General features: G+C 37.1%; 1 protein-coding gene across 1 annotated transcript in view; it reads right to left on the bottom strand.

The window, feature by feature from the left end:
* The window catches only part of nyap2a (neuronal tyrosine-phosphorylated phosphoinositide-3-kinase adaptor 2a), an 83,164-nt gene that overhangs the window by 28,649 nt on the left and 34,969 nt on the right, over positions 1-19,546 (bottom strand). The window contains exon 4 of the mRNA XM_001340889.8: positions 2,001-3,173. Within this exon, the coding sequence (XP_001340925.3) occupies positions 2,001-3,173 (1,173 nt within the window). The remainder of the gene's footprint in view (positions 1-2,000; positions 3,174-19,546) is intronic.

The following is a 19,546-nucleotide window of genomic DNA, read 5'->3' as shown; positions in this document are numbered from 1 at the left end:
TTTAAGTTGAGTTCCACACAATTGATTTCTGTTGAGGTGAACATGAATTGGGTTAGCTTATTAGTTTTTACAAATTTAAGTGGATTGAACATAAAACAATTAAGCTGTCTCAAAAAACCTCAAGAATTGAATGTTATTTTAAAATTATTGAATGTTATTTTCAGCTTAATTTAAATAAATAGTTTGAATAAGCAGCAAATGTATTTTTAGTGTAATGAAGTTAGTTGAGGATTTATTGATTTTCAAAAATGTAAACAAAATATGTGTGTGTATATTTAATTCTATATTATAAATCAGTATATCTTAATAATGTCCTGGAGGACCACCAGCTCTGCACATTTTCCATGGGTGTTTGTCAATTCCAAGAACGGACTTGTGTTCTCATGGAGACCGTTCTTTCTAGGTCACCCCAGACGAACGAACTCGGGAGACCGCGAGAACAGAGAATGCATCTTGTGAGAAATGAGATGCTGCGTTCTTCTTGATGTTCATGTGACTTTTTGTGTTTTAATTGGAAAATTGTGTAAAAATTACAGCATCTCTACATGCCTTTACATTCATTTCACTTTTAGTGTGTCGTGTATGAGCTTGCTAAATAATCATGAGCAAATGGGTTGGGGTTTCATAGTTTTATAATAGTAGTATAAGTTAACGTTAGATCCTTAAATAATCTGTTCAAAGAATGGTTAAAGCAAAAGCAACCGGTGCTGCTTACAAAACGACAAATCTGGAACTCTTGAAAGCAGCAGGACTGCGGGTGCTTGTTCATCACTTTTTGTCAAGTCTATTTGAAAGAGAATCAAGTCACGTTTAACTTGTGCCGCTTCATTCACGCGAATTGCGTCATTCGTGCCGCAGGATGTCTATTCCTGCCTTTGCATTGACTTAACATGTAATTCACTTGATCGCTGAACAAGATCGCTGAAGAATGCATATTGAGAAACAGCCCATTTCTCCTTACCCAAACACACCTGATTCAGATCATCAGCTCATTAACAGTGACTAAAAGATCTGTAATGCGTGTGACAGACAAATGAGACATCAAAATATGCAGTGCTGGTGGTCCTTCAGGAACATGGTTGAGAAACACTGTTCTAAATCTATATTTAATTTAAATATTTAAATGAATTATAGCAATATAAATTAAATATATGTGTGTACAAATTAGTCTACCTCAAAATCAATCTGGTTTTCAAACAAAAACTGCTTGAAAGTCTCACAATTAATTACAAAGAACTAACGTTGAATTAAACATGACATTTTAAAGTAGAAAGACTGAAATAGTTCTGTAAAATCTACTCCAGCGCTCAATGGAAAATAATTTTCAGAAGTGTTGAGGGTTCAAAAATGATAGCCTTGAATCTTTAATCTGAAGTGTTTATCAGAATGCATTCATTACGGCTGTAATCGTGATTTGAAAAGCTCAACAATCCGGCAACCTTCACATTCAACAGTGAGTTTGATCTGAAAGACTCTGTTTGGGGAGGGAGAATCTGGGTCATTTTCTCGCTCTCTGTTCTGCACACTATAAGCATGTTGAACAGTCCGTGCGTAGGTTGATCGCTCAATTTTTAATCTGCGAGCTCAAACACACACACAAATTTGCACACAGACACACCTGGGGTGATGGAAGTGGACCGTGGAAATAGGACATAAAAGCCGTCTCTCCTCCACACAGGGGAAAAAATAACAGTGTGAAAGAGTCCATAGCTGCAGCTCTCAAGACAATTACACACGCTCTTTAAACCCAATCAGGCTTTGCTGTATGAGACAACATCCCTTGCTTTGAAGTTGTAACTGAGACGCTACCAATCGCCCCCAGATAGCCCAACATTAACCCTGACTGCTCCTGTAGACACTGGCTTAGATATGTGGGGATGTTACTAATTAAAGCGTTTAGCACTATTTTTATTGGTAGTTAGGGGTGGGCAATATTTATTATTGTCACTCAATTTGAAAAAAACAAAACAAAAAAGAAGGATTTTAAAATTTTCACTCACCATCTGCTGATTCTTTGCTCTTGCGGCTTCCAGAGCCTTTCTTCAACATGCTACGTCCCGAAGAGAACAAGTTGCTGAGCTCATCCAAAGGACTGGTTGGCGTACGACATCCTCGACCTCCTGACCCTGAGCTTGAACCCGAAGCAGTGGAGACATTTTGCATGGAGCCCCCGTGCACACTTGAAGAATTTGACAGCCGCCCGCTTTCACGGGATCCGTGAGGAACTCCAGATGCGCTGCGAGGAATCGTCCCGGTCATGAGAGCGTCGTACGGCGGGGGACGCTTCAGGGTGAGTGGCGTTAAAGCACGACCCATACTGACAGGTGACGGACAAGCAGAGTGGCTCCGCGGATAACCGTGCGCTGCGGAAGACCCACCGCTTTTATACAGCGCAGATGTTAGAGGTGGAGCAGACGACCGTCCCGATGCTGTAATCGTTTGTTGTTCCTTAGTCTCGGCTGACTTCTTATGGTGATGATGGTGGTGGTGGTGGTGGTGTTTACCAGACACCTGCTGCTGGGCTTCTGGCTGTGGTTCAGTGCCAGTTGGGGATGCACCGGGTTTCACAATTCCCACGTTATCAAACATGGGCAGTTTGGTGACATCCAATGGAGTAAGAGGAGATTCGTCAGAATTAGGGGAACATTGGGCTGGCGCAGGTGGGAATACAAGTAGAGGTGGACGATGGGAAAGCAGATTTGGGAACGGGGCTGGAATATCACAGAGTGAACCACGTGGCGTGGTAGGTCGAGTAAGTTCTACTTCTGGCACCCCAGGTGTGGGACACTGCTCCCATCGTGACTGTCCATGGTCTAAAGATGAAGGTAGGTCATCATAGGCAGGGTATTTCATCTCCTCATACACACTTTCCCCTTGGTCGTCCTCTTCGTCTCCATTTGCTCCAGCAATCCGACTGAAGTCTCGTAGGATGTTCCCCACCATCTCTATATAAACAGGCTCCACCTCATCGTCAGTGTCAGGGGCGGGGCTTTGATTCTGAGATGCCGACTTCTTTTTGCTCACTCGCGGCAGAGAGGCAGATTTACCTTTGCTGCTGTGGTGTTGAATGTAAGACTCATCAAAAGATGTGCTGAGCTGGGTGTTGGGGTTGCGCTTGGGTTTGGGTGGAGGCATGCGTCGGTACTCCTCACTGCAGGGGCGGGATTTGGATGCTGTGGGTGAGAGAAAGAAAATGTTTTAGTTAAATGTAGCCACAGCATTTTAGGAGACCAACACAACTGTCTGTTGAGCAAAGAATGAAGGAAAAAAGTTCAGCAAACATTAAATCTGCGTAAATCTGTAATTAAAACCAGACTAATGCATGGTTTAAAGATGATCGGAATCAAATTTGGTGAAATCTGGACTAACGATTTAGTATTTCTATAAAGTAGAAATGAAATGAGAAAAGAAATGAGACGATACTAAATCTAATCAAAAACAAATTATACTTTTTCCACACAGGTGGCGCTGTTTCTATATTTTTTGCACATCAGTTCAAGATTCCAAAGAAGCAGGAAAAGTTCAGCCAAAGTTAAATCTGCGTAAATCTATATTTGAAACCAGGCTAAAGACACATTACACTAAGTTTAGAACTTTGAATAAATTAAGGCCCAATTCCAGTTCTATTTTTGTACCCCTACCAATTTCCCTAGGCCCTCGAAACAAAGTGTGAAGGGGAAGGGCTTCAAATGTACCCCTAAGAAATGGGGGCAATACCTGCCTACATCATCATATATTAACATTAACATTTATGGCAAAATCAAAAACAAAACAAATGATTCTGTTTTGCTTCAGATAGCACTGTTATATATATATATATATATATATATATATATATATATATATATATATATATATATATATATATATATATATATATATATATATATCACCTTTTATTGGGATAGGACAATAGCCCCTTTCACACAGTGATACCGGTAAATATCCGGAAAATTTCCGGAACGACTTTACCGGTATATTAAAAAAAGCGCTGTTCACACAGGCTAAGACGTTACGGAATTTTTCCGGAAAAGAGTATTCACACATCCATCGCAAAATGCCGGTAAATTCTGACATCATTAACCAGAAATGAGCTGTAAACGGCTGCGCTTGTGTTTATAAACATTTGACTACATTACAAACTCTTCGGATGGATCAGTATTGAGTACAACTCAAATGAAAACATATAGAGGATCACTTTCGCATGTCGAGATGTTCATGATATGTGTGTGTGCTGGCGCTATGGGCGCTCACGGGCACACGCAAAGCTTGAAGGTAAACAAACAACGGCTTATCTTAAACATTTTATCGATGATTATTTACACAGTTAGCATTAAGAAGGAACATAGAAACGTTATCTGACTAACATCTAGCAGCTAAAGGTGTGTGGAAAAATATTCAAAGGCTTTTATTCTCATAAACCGCGCGCACGTGAATGCGTCTGACAGTTCTGATTGGCTAAAGCAGGTGTTTCACGTCAGCACGTTCTAGACGTGGACGCGCTCTTTCCGCCAATCTTCCTTCTGCATTCACACAGCGCAGCATTCCGGCAAATTACCGGTAATGTTACAACTTCTTTTCCGGAAAATAGCCAGAACGAATTTACCGGTATTTTCAAAAAGGACCTGTTCACACATACAACCTTTCCGGAAAATTGCCGGTAATTTTCCGGAAAGGTCTGTATGTGTGAAAGGGGCTAATGGAGATTTTACAGAAATGAAAGTGTGGGGAGCAGAGGTAGGGGAAGGATCGGTAAAGGACCTCGCGGCAGGAATGGAACTCGGGTTGCTGTGAGCACCTTGGTGCTATGTGTTGCGAAGCGCTAACCACTAGGCTACTGGCACCGACCAGATGGCAATGTTTTGATAATTTTCTTGAACTTTCAATAGAAGATTCTAAAGAACGATTAATTTTCACAATAGTACACTATTGCAATTGTACAATATTACATTTATGGCAAAATCCGAAACAGTTCATGTACAGGAAAATTGGGTGTCATTCAACTGCTGCTCTGAATCTTCACTGACCAGTCTTGTGGTTTTTGACCAAACTGTGAAGTTATGATCAAAATTAGCCATTTCCAAGAGATTTTCTGACCACTAGGTGACACTGTGAAATTGCAAGGAACATATTGTGAGGTTAGTAAGAAGGTCATTGTAGTCATGGCGTGTTTAAACAAAGTTCTAGCACTAGTGGTTAGCCAAGTCAGCTTGTGTAAATGATAATGTCAGTGCTGAGCCACGAAGTAATATTTTGGGCTGCACAGGGCCATTACTGCTCTATTGTTCATATGATCGTCTTTTATGCATCACATTTTATTCATTTTGCTCGCATCACATCTCACCACTAGGCTGGCACAGTCACTAATCCTGAATGTGTGCGGTTATGAAGTGAGTTAATAGACTTCTCCCAGGACTTTTAGTGAGAATGGAGTTTAACACTCTGCTTGAGACAGGATTAATTATATACAGTTGAGCTACCAGTGCTGAGGACTGAAGGAAGCAGGTGATGGTCAATATGTGTGCCGCTGTATTAAGATTCAAATGGCTTATATGAAGTGTTCACTACCTCCTGTACACTGAGTAGGGGGTATCTGTATATGAATTCACTTTTTATGACATCTTGTAAATACTGATAAATGTATTTTAACACTGCTACTGCTACTGTTAATAATAAAAATAACAATAACATTTATATTAGTAGTACATATAAATACACAATATAATATATACATTTAAAATAAACAAATATTATAAATGTGTAATTAAAGGTGCAGAAAACATCAGTTATTAATAATGTCATACAAATTTGTATTGTTATAGTTAGTAGTAGTTGTATTATAGTAGTTGTATTGTAAATAAAGGAATCAAAATAAATGCGATTTATAAGAGATTTAAAAAGATATTTTATTAGTAATTTATATACACACACTCGCCGGCCACATTATTAGGAACACCTGTCTAACTGCTCGTTAACACAAATTTCTAATTATGTAGACATGGAAAGACGATCTGCTGCAGTTAAAATCGAGCATCAGAATGATGAAGAAAGGTGATATAAGTGACTTTTAGCATGGCATGGTTGTTGGTGCCAGACGGACTGGTCTGAGTATTTCAGAAACTGTTGATCTATTGGGACTTTCACGCACAACCATGTCTAGGGTTTATAGAGAATGGTCCAAAAAGAGAAAATATCCAGAGAGCACCACTCCTGTCAGCTAAGAACCGGAAACTGAGGCTACAGTTCGCACAGGTTTACCTAAATATGACAATAGAAGATTGGAAAAACGTTGCCTGCTGTGATGAGTCTCGATTTCTACAGCGACATTCAGATGGTCGGGTCTGAATTTGGCGTCAACAACATGGAAGCATGGATCAATCCTGCCTTGTATTAATAGTTCAAGCTGGTGGTGGTTGTGTAATGGTGTGGGGGATATTTTCTTGGCACACTTTGGGCCCATTAGTACCAATTGTGCATCGTGTCAACGCCACAGCCTACCTCAGTATTGTTGCTGACCATGTCCATACCTTTATAACCACAGTGTACCCATCTTCTGATGGCTACTTCCAACAGGGTAACACACCATGTCATAAAGCAAGAATCATCTCAGACTGGTTTCTTGAACATGACAATAAGTTCACTGTACTCAAATGGCCTCCACAGTCACCTGAACTCAATCCAATAGAGCACCTTTGGGATGTGGTGGAACGGGAGATTCGCATCATGGATGTGCAGCTGACAAATCCGCAGCAACTGCGGAATGCTATCATGTCAATATGGACCAAAATCTCAGGAATTTTTCCAGTACCTTGTTGAATCTCATGCCACAAAGGATTAAGGCAGCTCTGAGGGTGAAAGTGAGTGCAACCCAGTACTAGTACGGTGTACCTAATAAAGTGGCCGGTGAGTATATATATACTATATTTTAGAATATATAAATAAACGTCTGGAAACATGGCACTTTTTTGTTATTTTATGCAAACAAATGTCTTCATGACTGTGTCATATTTGGAAGATATCATCAGTTTACAGAATAAAACCAAAAACCTATTTTATTCAAACACATCTATAACAACAGGATAAAACATAAAAACGAACAAGTGATTATAGTAATATGATTATTTGTTTAGTTTACATACAGTATAATTTAAATATAATCAATACATTTTTGTTAAAACCAAAAGAAAAGTCTTTGTGTAGCTTTTATATGGTCATGGACATTTATTTCCACTGCTGAATTCCTTATTAAGATCACTGAGGAGGGCAGTTAGGGGCAACTGAAACACAGCCTGAGCACATTACTGCCAGTACTGTTGATGTCAGCCTGTAGAGCTACTAGGCTTTGCTTTGTGACTGACGAGAGGAGTGCATGGAATAATCAAACAGCCACACACACACACACACACACACACACACACACACACAGACACACAGTGAGTGAGTGAGGCAGAAACTAGGTCATTTTAACTTCATGAATGAATTTCATCCTGACTAATCATCTCAGTGGATAGCGGCTGTTTCAGTTTCTCCTCCGTCCTCCCCCTCTTGTTTACTCACTCGCTCATACTCCATCTTTCTGTCAGTTCTCCCCACATCAGCAAAGGGTAACTTGAGTGACCCGTTTCTTCCAGCAGTGGCCGTGTGTGTGTGTGTGTGTGTGTGTGTGTGTGTGTGTGTGTGTGTGTATTTCTGTTAGTGTGCCTATTGCCAACAGCAAGCGCAAGTAGTAGTTAATGGGGCAGCATGGGATGTATGCTAATTTTTAATCTTGCGTAAAGCTGGCTGAAGCTATAATTACGTCACTCTCTAGAGACTCTGGATGCCTGTGTGTGAGTGTGTGTGAGTGGCTTTATGTTATGTAAAGGACATGACTGGGGTTTATTTCAGCATTGTGGTGGAACCCTGTGACACGCAGATGAAAAAGTCAGCAGGAATGACAAAATGATTTCACTTCTCGTTCAGTGAAAGACTCAGAGATCACAGTGTCTGAGCTGAGTGACAGATAGAGGACAGGGTGCCTTGTGTTCCCTCAGCAAATTTACACACAAGCTTGTATGCCTTAAGAGAGCATGTTTCATACTTATATTATTTATACCTTTAGCTATTACTGCATTGTAAGTCGAAATTCACACCAGAAATCTGTTATTAAGAGCGGAGCACAAATCTAGAACTCGCTAAATTTAAATCTTATTCCTTCATTCATTTTCCTTCGGCTTATTAATGAGAGGTCGCTACAGTGGAATGAACCGTCAACTATTCTGGCATATGTTTTACTCAGCAGATGCCCTTACAGCCGCAACCCAGTACTGGAAAACACCCATACACATTCATTCACACACACTCATACACTACGGCCTATTTTGTTTATTCAGTTCACCTATAGAGCATGTCTTTGGACTGTGGGGGAAACCGGAGCACCCGGGGGAAACCCACACCAACACGGGAGACGATGTAAACTCCACACAGAGATGCCAACTGGCCCAGCTGGGACTTGAACAAGCTACCTTCCTGCTGTCAGGCGACAGTGCTAACCACTGAGCCACCATGCCGCCTAAAAATTATTCATTAAAAATGCATAACAGCTTCGTGAATAAGAAATGTAGTTGACTTCATATAAGAATTACATAAACATTTCATAGTTTTGAATAGGTTGGATTGTTATTTTGTTTTTGGGTTGCTATTGGTCAACCTGATGTGATTGACATGTCACATCTCTTGCACCAATAAATACATGAATGTTGATTTGTTTATATGCCATTTCTTACCCCTATGAAGCACTGGGCCAAACTAAAAATGTGGTCAAAATAACAACATATTAAAAATTTGTTAAGATTAAAGCAAAACAACATATACATACAGTTGAAGTGAGAATTATTAGCCCCCCTGTGTTTTTTTAGAGAGCAAATTTTTTTTCAACACATTATTAATCATAATAGTTTTAATAACTCATTTCTAATAACTGATTTATTTTATCTTTGCCATGATGACAGAAAATAATATTTGACTAGATATTTTAAAGACACTTTAATACAGCTTAAAGTGACATTTAAAGGCTTAAACTAGGTTAATTAGGTAAACTAGGCAGGTTGAGGTAATTAGGCAAGTTATTGTGTAAAGATGATTTGATCTGTACACTAACAAAAAAATATAGCTTAAAGGGGTGAATAATTTTAACCTTAAAATGTTTTTAAAAAAATTAAAACTGCTTTTATTCTAGCTGAAATAAAACAAATAAGACTTTCTCCTCTAGAAAAAATATTATCAGACATACTGTGAAAATGTCCTTGCTCTGTTAAACATCAATTGGGAAATATTTAAAAATGAATAAAAATAAATAAATAAATAAATGTAAAGGGAGGCTAATAATTCTGACTTTAACTGTATATATATATATAGGACTCCTAGGACAAAGTAGGACACAAAGTAGCACAAATGGATTTGCTGTTTAAACAACATAGCGCAAAATGTGAAAATTACAGTTGTGCTGGTCTGAAAATAGCAACAAATTGCGCCAAACACATCCAGCACCTTATTGCACTGGGTGTATGATAGGGCCCAGAGTTTCAAATTCCTAAAATGTTTGGAAAAATAGTACTGCTTTTGTTTAGTAAATGAAGTTTTATGGTTGGTGTTGATGCCCCCTGCTCCAGAAGCAGAAGCAATAGTGTGTGCATATGCCTGTAGATGTGTGTTGATGCATGTGTGTGTGTTGTGTGTTGTAAGTGATTTTGATCACTGTGACACTGGGAAATATAGGGCACTGTGTTCCAGAGGACAGCAGGTGCATGATGTACCTTCCTCTCACAGCACATCCATCTCTCTTTCTCTCCCCTCCCTTTCTCTTTAAAGCAGAAATTGCCTTGTGATGTTGTTTCCCATCATCAGAGGATGCAGCGAACGCTGGATCTCTTATCTAGTATTACGCTGCTGATTTAATATAGATGCTTATCTGTGTTTGTACGAGTGCGATAATGCATTTATTTTGATTTCTCTCTAAATTAGAAGTGAAATCGTCTCTGCCGAGGAGATATATGGCACAGATATACGCCCTACGGGGACGCCACATGCCACATGTCATTAAGTTTAATTCGATTCTGTTTAAAGAACACTCGTCATGACTTATTCAAGTTTTCCATGTGTGTCGCTAGCTATATATAGGACATACATGTTCCCTTGCCGGTCGGTCAACACGTAACACACACATGCTAGCTGACATAAACAGCTAGAAAGCTAACAGACATACGATTGAGAAAGAATTTAAGAGCACCACATGTCTTTTTATGTGGTACTGCATGGTATCTCTGCATATACTGCTACTGTACATGCTCCCTTGCTAGTAGGCAACACACACTAACGTACACATGCTAGCTGACACAACCAGTCATTTTACAGACATAAAATTGAGGAAGAATTTAAGTAGAGCGTCACATTTTACCATGTTTTTTAAATATGGTAAAAATGCCTGTAAAATATGCTTTGTTTCTCTTCATATAATGCAACATGTTCCCTTGATAGTAGGTCACCACATAACACACATTAACATGCACATGCTTACTGACACAAACAACTTGAACGCTAATAAATATAAGATTGAGGAACAATTTAAGTAGAGAACCACATTTTACCATGTTTTTTAAATATGGTACTGCTTTGTTTCTCTGCATATAATGCAAATTGTCCCCTTGCTAGTGGGTATGCACATAACACACACTAATATACACATGCCAGCTGGCACAAGCAACCAGAAAGCTAAACTTGACAAATAATTTTAGTAGAGAGACACATTTTACCATGTTTTTTAACATGGTATTGCTTTGTTTCTCTGCATGAACTGCTGCATGTTCCCTTGCTAGTAGGTCAACACATACCATACACTAACATACACATGCTAGCTGACACAAACAACCAGAATGCTAATAGATTTGAGATTGAGGAAGAATTTAAGTAGAGCACTGCATTTTACCATGTTTTTATATGGTACTGCCTTGTTCTTCTGCATATAATGCATCATGTTCCCTTGCTAGTGGTTATACACATAACACACACTAACATACACATGCTACGACACAAACAACCAGAAAGCAAAGCTTGGAAAAGAATTTAAGTAGACCACCACATTTTACCATGTTTTTTATATGGCACTGGTTTGTTTCTCTGCATGAACTGCTGCATGTTCCCTTGCTAGTAGGCATACACATAACACACACTAACATACACAAGCTAGCTGACACAAACAACCAGAAAGCTTAGCTTGACAAAGAATTTAATTGGAGAACCACGCTTTACCAAGTTTTTTATATGGTACTGCTTTGTTTCTCTGCATATAATGCACCACGTTCCCTTGCTAGTGGGTATACACATAACACACACTAATATACACATGCTAGCTGGCACAAACAACCAGAAAGCTTAGCTTGACAAAGAATTAAGTAGAGAACCACATTTTACTAAGTTTTTTTATATGGTACTGCTTTGTTCCTCTGCATATAATGTATCATGTTCCCTTGATAATGGGTATACACATTACACACACTAATATACACATGCTAGCTGACACAATCAACCAGAAAGCCAATAGATTTAAGATGGAGCAAGAATTTAAGTAGAGAATCACATTTTACCATATTTTTTTATAGTACTGCTTTGTTTCTCCGCACGAACTGCTACATGTTCCCTTACTAATAGGCATACACATAACACACGCTAACATACACATGCTAGCAAACACAAACAGCCAGAAAAGCTCACAGAAGTAAGATTGAGGAAGAATTTAAGTAGAGCACCACATTTTACCATGTTTTTTTTTTTAGTTTTTTTTTTAGCATGGTACTGCTTAGTTTCTCTGCATATCAACATATTCCCTTTCCAGGAGGTCAACACATAACACAAACTATCATACACATGCTAGCTGACACAAACAACCAGAAAGCTTAGCTTGAGGAAGAATTTAGGTAGAGAACCACATCCATGTTTTTTTAATATGGTACTGGATTGTTGCTCCAAACTACTAGAAAGCTAATAGACAAACAATTGAGGAAGAATTTATTTCTCCTCATATAATGCAACATGCTCCCTTGCTAGTAGGTGCACACATAACACACACTAAAGACATGTAGTAGCTCAACAAATAACACACTTGCACATACACATGCTAGCTGAAACAAACTACTAGAGAAAAAAAAGAAAAGCTACTACAGAAAGCTAATAGAAAAGATTAAAGTAATATTTATTAGAGAACCATATTTGACCAATTTATTGCTTAATATTTTATTTAATGTTGTATTTGTTTCTCTGCACATACTGCTACACATTCTCACTCAAAATCGTCACATATTGATGGCTGGTCATAACCCCTTGACGCACACAGTATAGAGGGTACTTGACATTTTAGTTTTGTTTTTCAATTTGCATACTCCATTGCTCTCAATGGGAAAACTTTGACGTCAATAAGCAGGCGCTATGGGCATGGGAATTTCGTTACATCAGCTTTGATTGTGAGGTGGCATTGGCTCTTGTGTCTCTAGCGAGTAGTTGTGTCTTGCCAAGATTCAGTGTGGGATTTTTTGGTTTTGCATTTGAGTTTTACATTGTTCTTCAGAATGTTGTTAGCCACTTTTTATATAATTTCCTGGTCATATACTCTATACCTATGACTGTACGTTAAGTAAGTGGTTTGGTTTGTGATAGGTTATAAACGTGTGATTTTTCAGGTGTTTTATTTTTAATAAATTTGCAACAATTAAAAAAAAATCACATTGTCATTATTGGGGTATCTTGTGTAGGATTTTAGGGAAATAAATGAATTTAATTCATTTTGGAATAAGGCTGTAACATAAAAATAAAGGTGGAAAAAGTGAAGTGCTATGAATACTTTCCGGATGCACTGTAGTTCTCAATGTATCTCTCAATGATATTTGTTTTTTTGGCCCTTCATACAAAAAAAAGTTTGGGCACCCCTGATCTAAAGCCATAACTGTAGAGTATTTTTGTGGGAGAGTTCATATAGAAGAAAAGAGGATACAATCAGATTCATACCAGAGTGTTTGTTCTTCTGGACATTTATGTGGAAGTTCCATAGTGTATGTGAACTACTATTTTCTAGTAAATATCATGGTATATGAGATCAGCAGTGTTGGGCAAGCTACTTGAAAAATGTAGTGAGCTAAGATATTAGCTGCTCTACTTAAAATGTAGCTTAACTACACTGAAAGCTACCTTCTTGGAAATGTAACAAGCTAAGCTAAAAGCTACTTGGCAAAAGTAGCTTAGCCACATCTAAGCTATTTTTGCAATTTTCATTTTTAAATCAAAGCAACTTAAATCCAAGTCAATAATATTTAATATACTATGGTAATTACCATAGTATATTTTAGCCGTTACTACATTAAACTATATATATAGTTATATATATATATATATATATATATATATCACTTATTGGTCCGCGATCGGTAAATATATATATTGTGCGGACGCTACTGCGCTTCTTGCCTAAAATAATAGCTTCGCTACAGAAAAGCTATTTGATTTAGAAAGTAGTGATGCTACCGCCAAAATACTGAGAAATGTAGTTAAGTAAGTTACTACTTGTAGCGACGCTACTGCCCAACACTGGAGATCTGTCAGGGTGACGCGGTGGTGCAGTAGGTAGTGCTGTTGCCTAACAGCAAGAAGTTCGCTGGTTCAAGCCCCGGCTGGGTCAGTTGCCGTTTCTGTGCAGAGTTTGCATGTTCTCTCCATGTTCACCTGGGTTTCCTCCGGGTGCTCCGGTTTCCCCCACAGTCCAAAGACATGTGGTATAGGAGAATTGGGTAAGCTAAAATGGTCCGTAGTGTATGTGTGTATGGTATGGGTGTGTAAGGGCATCGGTGTGTAAAACATGTGCTGGATAAGTTGGCGGTTTATTCCGCTGTGGAGACCCCAAATTAATAAAGAGACTAACTAAGCCAAAAAGAAAACTAATGAATAAGATCAGTCAGTCAGCATGTAATATATCAACGTACCATTGTTTCCTTATATGCTTGTACCATGGTACCATAAAGCAAAGAAAGATGCAAAGAACACTTTCTATAAAACAATAATATTATTTCGCTTTTGGCAATGATTGAATGGAAAAATTGGCGGTTCATTCCGCTGTGGCAACCCCTAATGAATAAAAAGCCGCAAAGAAAATGAATGAATGGAAAATTCGGTATAAGATGTACATGTAATATCAAAAAGTTAAATAAATAGTACAGTGTCTTAGAATCATTCTCTTTCAGTACTATGAAAATCAAAGTATACAAAGTAATACATGGCATCACGGTGGCGCAGTGGGTAGCATGATGGCCTCACAGCAAGAAGATAGCTGGTTCGAGACTCAGCTGAGTCAGAGTTCTGCCCATGTTCGCGTGGGTTTCCTCCGGGTGCTCTGGTTTCAAGTCCAAAGACATGTGGTATAGGTAAATTGGGTAAGCTAAATTGTCTGTAGTGTATGTATGTAAATGAGTGTGTATGGATGCTTTGCAGTGATGGGTTGCATCTGGAAGGGCATCCGCTACGCAGTGTTGGGGAGTAACTAGTTACATGTAACGCCGTTACGTAATTTAATTACAAAATAAAAGTAACAGTAATTAGTTACAGTTACTAAGAAAAATATGTAATTAAATTACAGTTACTTTTGAAAATGTTAAAAATTACAAATGGGGTTACATATAATATTTTTCTATAAATCTTTGTGATATGTTGAATAATATTAATCTATTGCTTTGCCCGTTTTTGATATGCACGATGGCTTCTGCTAAGGCCATTTATTCAAGCTGATGCTTTTGATTTGCGGCTCAACCACGGGCGTAAATCAGGGGGGACCATGTTCATTGTCCTCCTCACCAAATAAAATATATAAATATATATTTATATATAAACGCACTCTCTATTTTGAAAAATATATGTGTGTACACCTAAAATAATTGTCTAAGTAGAAAAAAAACGCATTTATTATTTAAAATGCATTTAGAAAGAGTTCACCCCCGCTTCTTCATAGTGGTTTGATCCACCTACTCCTCACGTACACGCAGCCTGTCAACACAGTCACAGACAGACAGACGCAGAAGTTAGGTGTGTGGCTACAGGTCAGTGTTGAATTTGAGTAAGTATGGTGTATTAATCACATTAAATAAATCGATTCTATTCAAAGTTAATGCAGAATCATTTATAAATTATTTGCGGCAAAAATGCAGATTACCGATATCCATGAATCTGCTGTATTAGGCTATTAGCGGTTAAAATGACTTATGTAGTTAACGTATGCTTGTTTAGCTTGTTGCATACGTTAGTGGCGCACTGCAAAATAATACGCCAAAGTGCATTGTTTCATTTTTGACGACTTGGCATAATGTTAACTTTACATTAACGGCCACAATTAGCATATTGTTTATCTGTGGATTTGCTAAATGAGCACTGTGCTACAGTACGTCCAAACTAGCCCCACTTTATTTTTTGTATAATCAATTTCAGTTCTGTTCTTAGGTGACTAAATTAATTTAAAATACAAAATGTCCTTGTTTTTATTGTTGTGATGATTTTTATGATAGTTTTTCATTCTTTATGTAAAGCACTTTGAATTAGCATTGTATATAAAATGTGCTACAGAATAAACTTGCATTGCAGTGTCATGGACTAGATAAAATGATTGAGGTAAAGTTGGTTTTATATTCGCACATTCATTCAGTGACAGCTCCATACATTGTTTACCATGGTACTTTGAGTATTTGAACTGAAATCTCATGTAAGTTTGACTTCAAAACAACATTAATAATAATGATAATAATACATTTTATTTGTATAGCACTTTTCCTACATACATGGAACTCAAGGCACTTCACAAACAACAAACAGGCATTGTAAAATAAACCAAATACAAAATAATGTATATTAGACAATTAAAGCAAAATATATACTCAGATAAAAGCATACATGTACACGCATATATGCATACATCTACACAACCACACACAATATTCTTTACATACATGCACACACACCGTACATGCATATGTACATAAACCTACACGATATAGATAAATTGCATAAACTTCACAAACTTATATTCATACGCAATTTTAAAAAGGTGCTTCTTAACAAGCTTTTAAAAAATAAATTCTGGGGGATTCTATTACTTAATTTGGGAGATAATTCCAAGATTTTGCAGCATAGTGACTAAAAGAAGTGCCGCCAGATCGCATCAGATTTACAAAGTGAAATTCTAAAAGTCGAGTGCTAGAAGAGCGTAGCAAATGGTTTGGATTATATTTTGTTAAGCAGTCAGAAAAGTATGAAAGGTGTCATGTTGTGTAGTGCCTTATAAACTAATAAAAGAATCCTAAAATGTATTCTATTAATGCTGCTGTGATATGTTCTTGTGTCTTCAATTTCAATAAAACTCTGGCTGCTGTATTTTGTATCAGTTGCAATGTCTTTATAGAACCTTTAGGTAAACCAATATAATATTAACACTAACTGTAAACAATGCTGTACTTTGATGGTTGTTGGCTGCTAATATAATTTTACTATTTAGAATTTCCAATGAATACTCTTCTGAGGTTATATTATGAGAGACTGAATGTGCAAATATAAAACCAACTTTACCTCAATGATAAAATGACAGAGAAAAGGAAAATGGACATAAGATAATTTTTCAGTGCAGCAAAACTCCAAGTACAAAAAGTTCACATATTAAGCAATTTGGCTTTCAGAATGAGTGCTTATGAAAATACTAATGTCACATTATCAATCACAGGCAGAGGAGAAAGAACTGATTGAGGAACAGGCAGAGCAGGGTCAGTCAGATGTACAGTGTCAGGTAAGGGTGTTGTGCTTTATTGAAAGGATAATGACAATTCTTTTAGGGGTGAACATTTTTTTTTATGTTTTCTGAGTTGTGGCTGTTTAGCAGATGAACCTCACAGGCTCACCAATTTACAATATGATCTCTCAATTTAACAAGTTTAATGTAAACCAGTTAGTTATTATGAGTATGGAAAATGTCTTTTCCTGCATTTATTCGGCTTCAGGAGTCAGTCTGTTGACTGTAAACAACACAACAAACAATGCAATAAATAGTTTTCAAAAAAAAATTTGCTTTGTCATTGAACCTGAGAAAAACTTTGAAAATAACCATAATGATGTAGTCTCCATGCTGTAATATGAACAATAAAACCATTTTTAACTGCGGAGACATACAAGTACAATTCGGCTGTATTATTTCTGTCCCCTTAAAAAAATCCTTTAAAAATTGCTCATAAGAAATGTTATATTTATTGTCCCCCCTACTGTTAAATCAAATTAATAGCCATGTCTAATCCTCTTTGCCATTGAAAAGCATGAGGAAGCATCTGCAGGTATGTAAGCTAGCGTTTCTTTGTTTTATAAAAGCAAATGTTTTTGTCGTTATCGTGAGTGTACAGAAATAAAAACAGACCCTTTCATTTCTAATGATATATTATGATTTATAAAGTTATCGATTTGGGAATTTCAGGGCACCAGCAGACTCCTCTGGCCAAAGTGATGTTATCACATTACCAGTGTAGCTAGCTTAACTACATTTCTCAGTAGCGTGACGGTAGCGTCGCTAAAAAATCAAATTGCTTTTCACAGTAGCGAAGCTATTTTATTAGTGAAGTAGCGCAGTAGTTACCACACAAGCTACATTTACACATCGCGGATCAATACTGTTTAAAATGTGTAACACCTGGTGTTATTGGATTGTTTTGTTTTTGCTGTTATGTACTATGATTTATTCCTGTTTGGTACAGCATATTATTTACAGTAAATAATTGAAATGAACAGTTCTGCCTCATATGTTTCATTGGCAGTTTTATTGATCACTAAGATTGATTTGGATTTAAGTGGATTCGATTTAAAAATGAAAATTTCAAAAATTAGATGTATTTTTTTATTGCAAATGCCCCATAAATCACCTGCACAACTAACTAACATTGTGATTTTGAAACAACAGTAAACATGTTTTTGTGATAAGGTCTGGTTTTGTGGTGGCTCTACTTTAAATTTAAATAAATTAAATAAATTTTATTTAAGTGATGAAAGCTTTTGAGATTCTAACAGTAAACAGAGCTACTGTAAGCTCACTCCTGCTCTGTATAAATGCTTGAAAATTATTTAGTTAAAAATGTTTATTAGAAAATTAAAAGTAATCAAAAAGTAATCAAATGTAATTAGTTACTTTACTTTTATAAAGTAATCGAAAATTACAGTAACTTATTACATTTTAAATAGGGTAATTTGTAATCTGTAATCTATTACATTTCCAAAGTAACCTTCCCAACACTGCCGCTACGCAAAACATATGTTGGATAAGTTGGCGGTTCATTCCTCTGTTGCGACCCCTGATCAATAAAGGGACTGAGCCGAAAAGAAAATGAAATGATGAACGTTATACATCAGTTGTGCCTCAAAATGAGGAAAAAGGGAAGACAGATGTTGAAAGACTTTTCTATTTCATGTATTTGGAAGTTATATCATATTATAGTCTACATTTGGATGAAGGAAAAGTGGGCGGGTCTTTGAGAATATATAAATGAGTGAGATAAAAGAGGACAGCGATGAGGAAAACAAATAGGGTGCCAAAGTAGGGTGGGAAAAGAAGGCTTAACAGTGAAGGATGGATGGAGATGGGGGAAGTGTAGAGCTCATGGAGCTCGAGGGAGAGAAAGAAGAGAGGAGAAAAGAAGGAGGAGAGATGTTGAGCTCTTTGAGGCTTCTCTAGAGGAATAATCCTTGGTGTGGTGGAAATGCCAAAGAGCCTGAAGCTAAAGTGAGTAAAACACACAAAACCCCCCAATATCTCTGTCTCTGTCTACAGATCATTACTCGGACATAGAAGAGACATTACAGCACTACAGATTGTTGAATTATAAATATTCTCTTGGTTAGAAAAGCAGAAAACACATGTATGAAAAAAAGATTTTTTTTTGAAGTGGTAGTGTTTCATTTTCTATAGCTTACAAATGTTTACAAATGGCAGAATATTAGCGAAAATTGAATTATTTTTAAAATTTTTGCAATAAGTGATGTTTCTTCTGTCAAACACAAAAGAAGATATTTTGAAGAATGCTTGAAACCTGTAGCCATTGATATCAATTTGTTTTTCCTACTATGGAAGTCAATGGTTCCTGGTTTTCATCATTCTTCAAAATATCTTTTTTTGTGTGTTCAACAGAAAATGAAACCAAGAAGATAAAAAGAAGATATTTTGAAGAAAGCTCTAAATCTGTAACCATTGACTTTCATTTGTTTTTCTTATTATGGAAGTCAGCAGTTACAGGTTTATTTTTTTCCCAAAATTGATTTTGTGTTCAACAGAAAAAAGAAACCAAGAAGATAAAAAGAACATACTTTGAAGAAAGTTGGAAACCTGTAACCATTGACTTGTGTTTGTTTGTCCTATTATGGAAATCAATGGTTACCAGTTAAAAGCTTTTTTCCAAATATCTTCCTTTGTGTTAAACAGAAAAAAAGGAACCAAGAAGATGTTTTGAAGAAAGCTGGA

The sequence above is a fragment of the Danio rerio genome, chromosome 15 (genome assembly GCF_049306965.1).
Source record: "Danio rerio strain Tuebingen ecotype United States chromosome 15, GRCz12tu, whole genome shotgun sequence".
Classification (NCBI taxonomy): Eukaryota; Metazoa; Chordata; class Actinopteri; order Cypriniformes; family Danionidae; genus Danio; species Danio rerio.
Note: the sequence above shows the minus strand (reverse complement) of the source record. Positions and strands in the feature narration are given on the sequence as shown.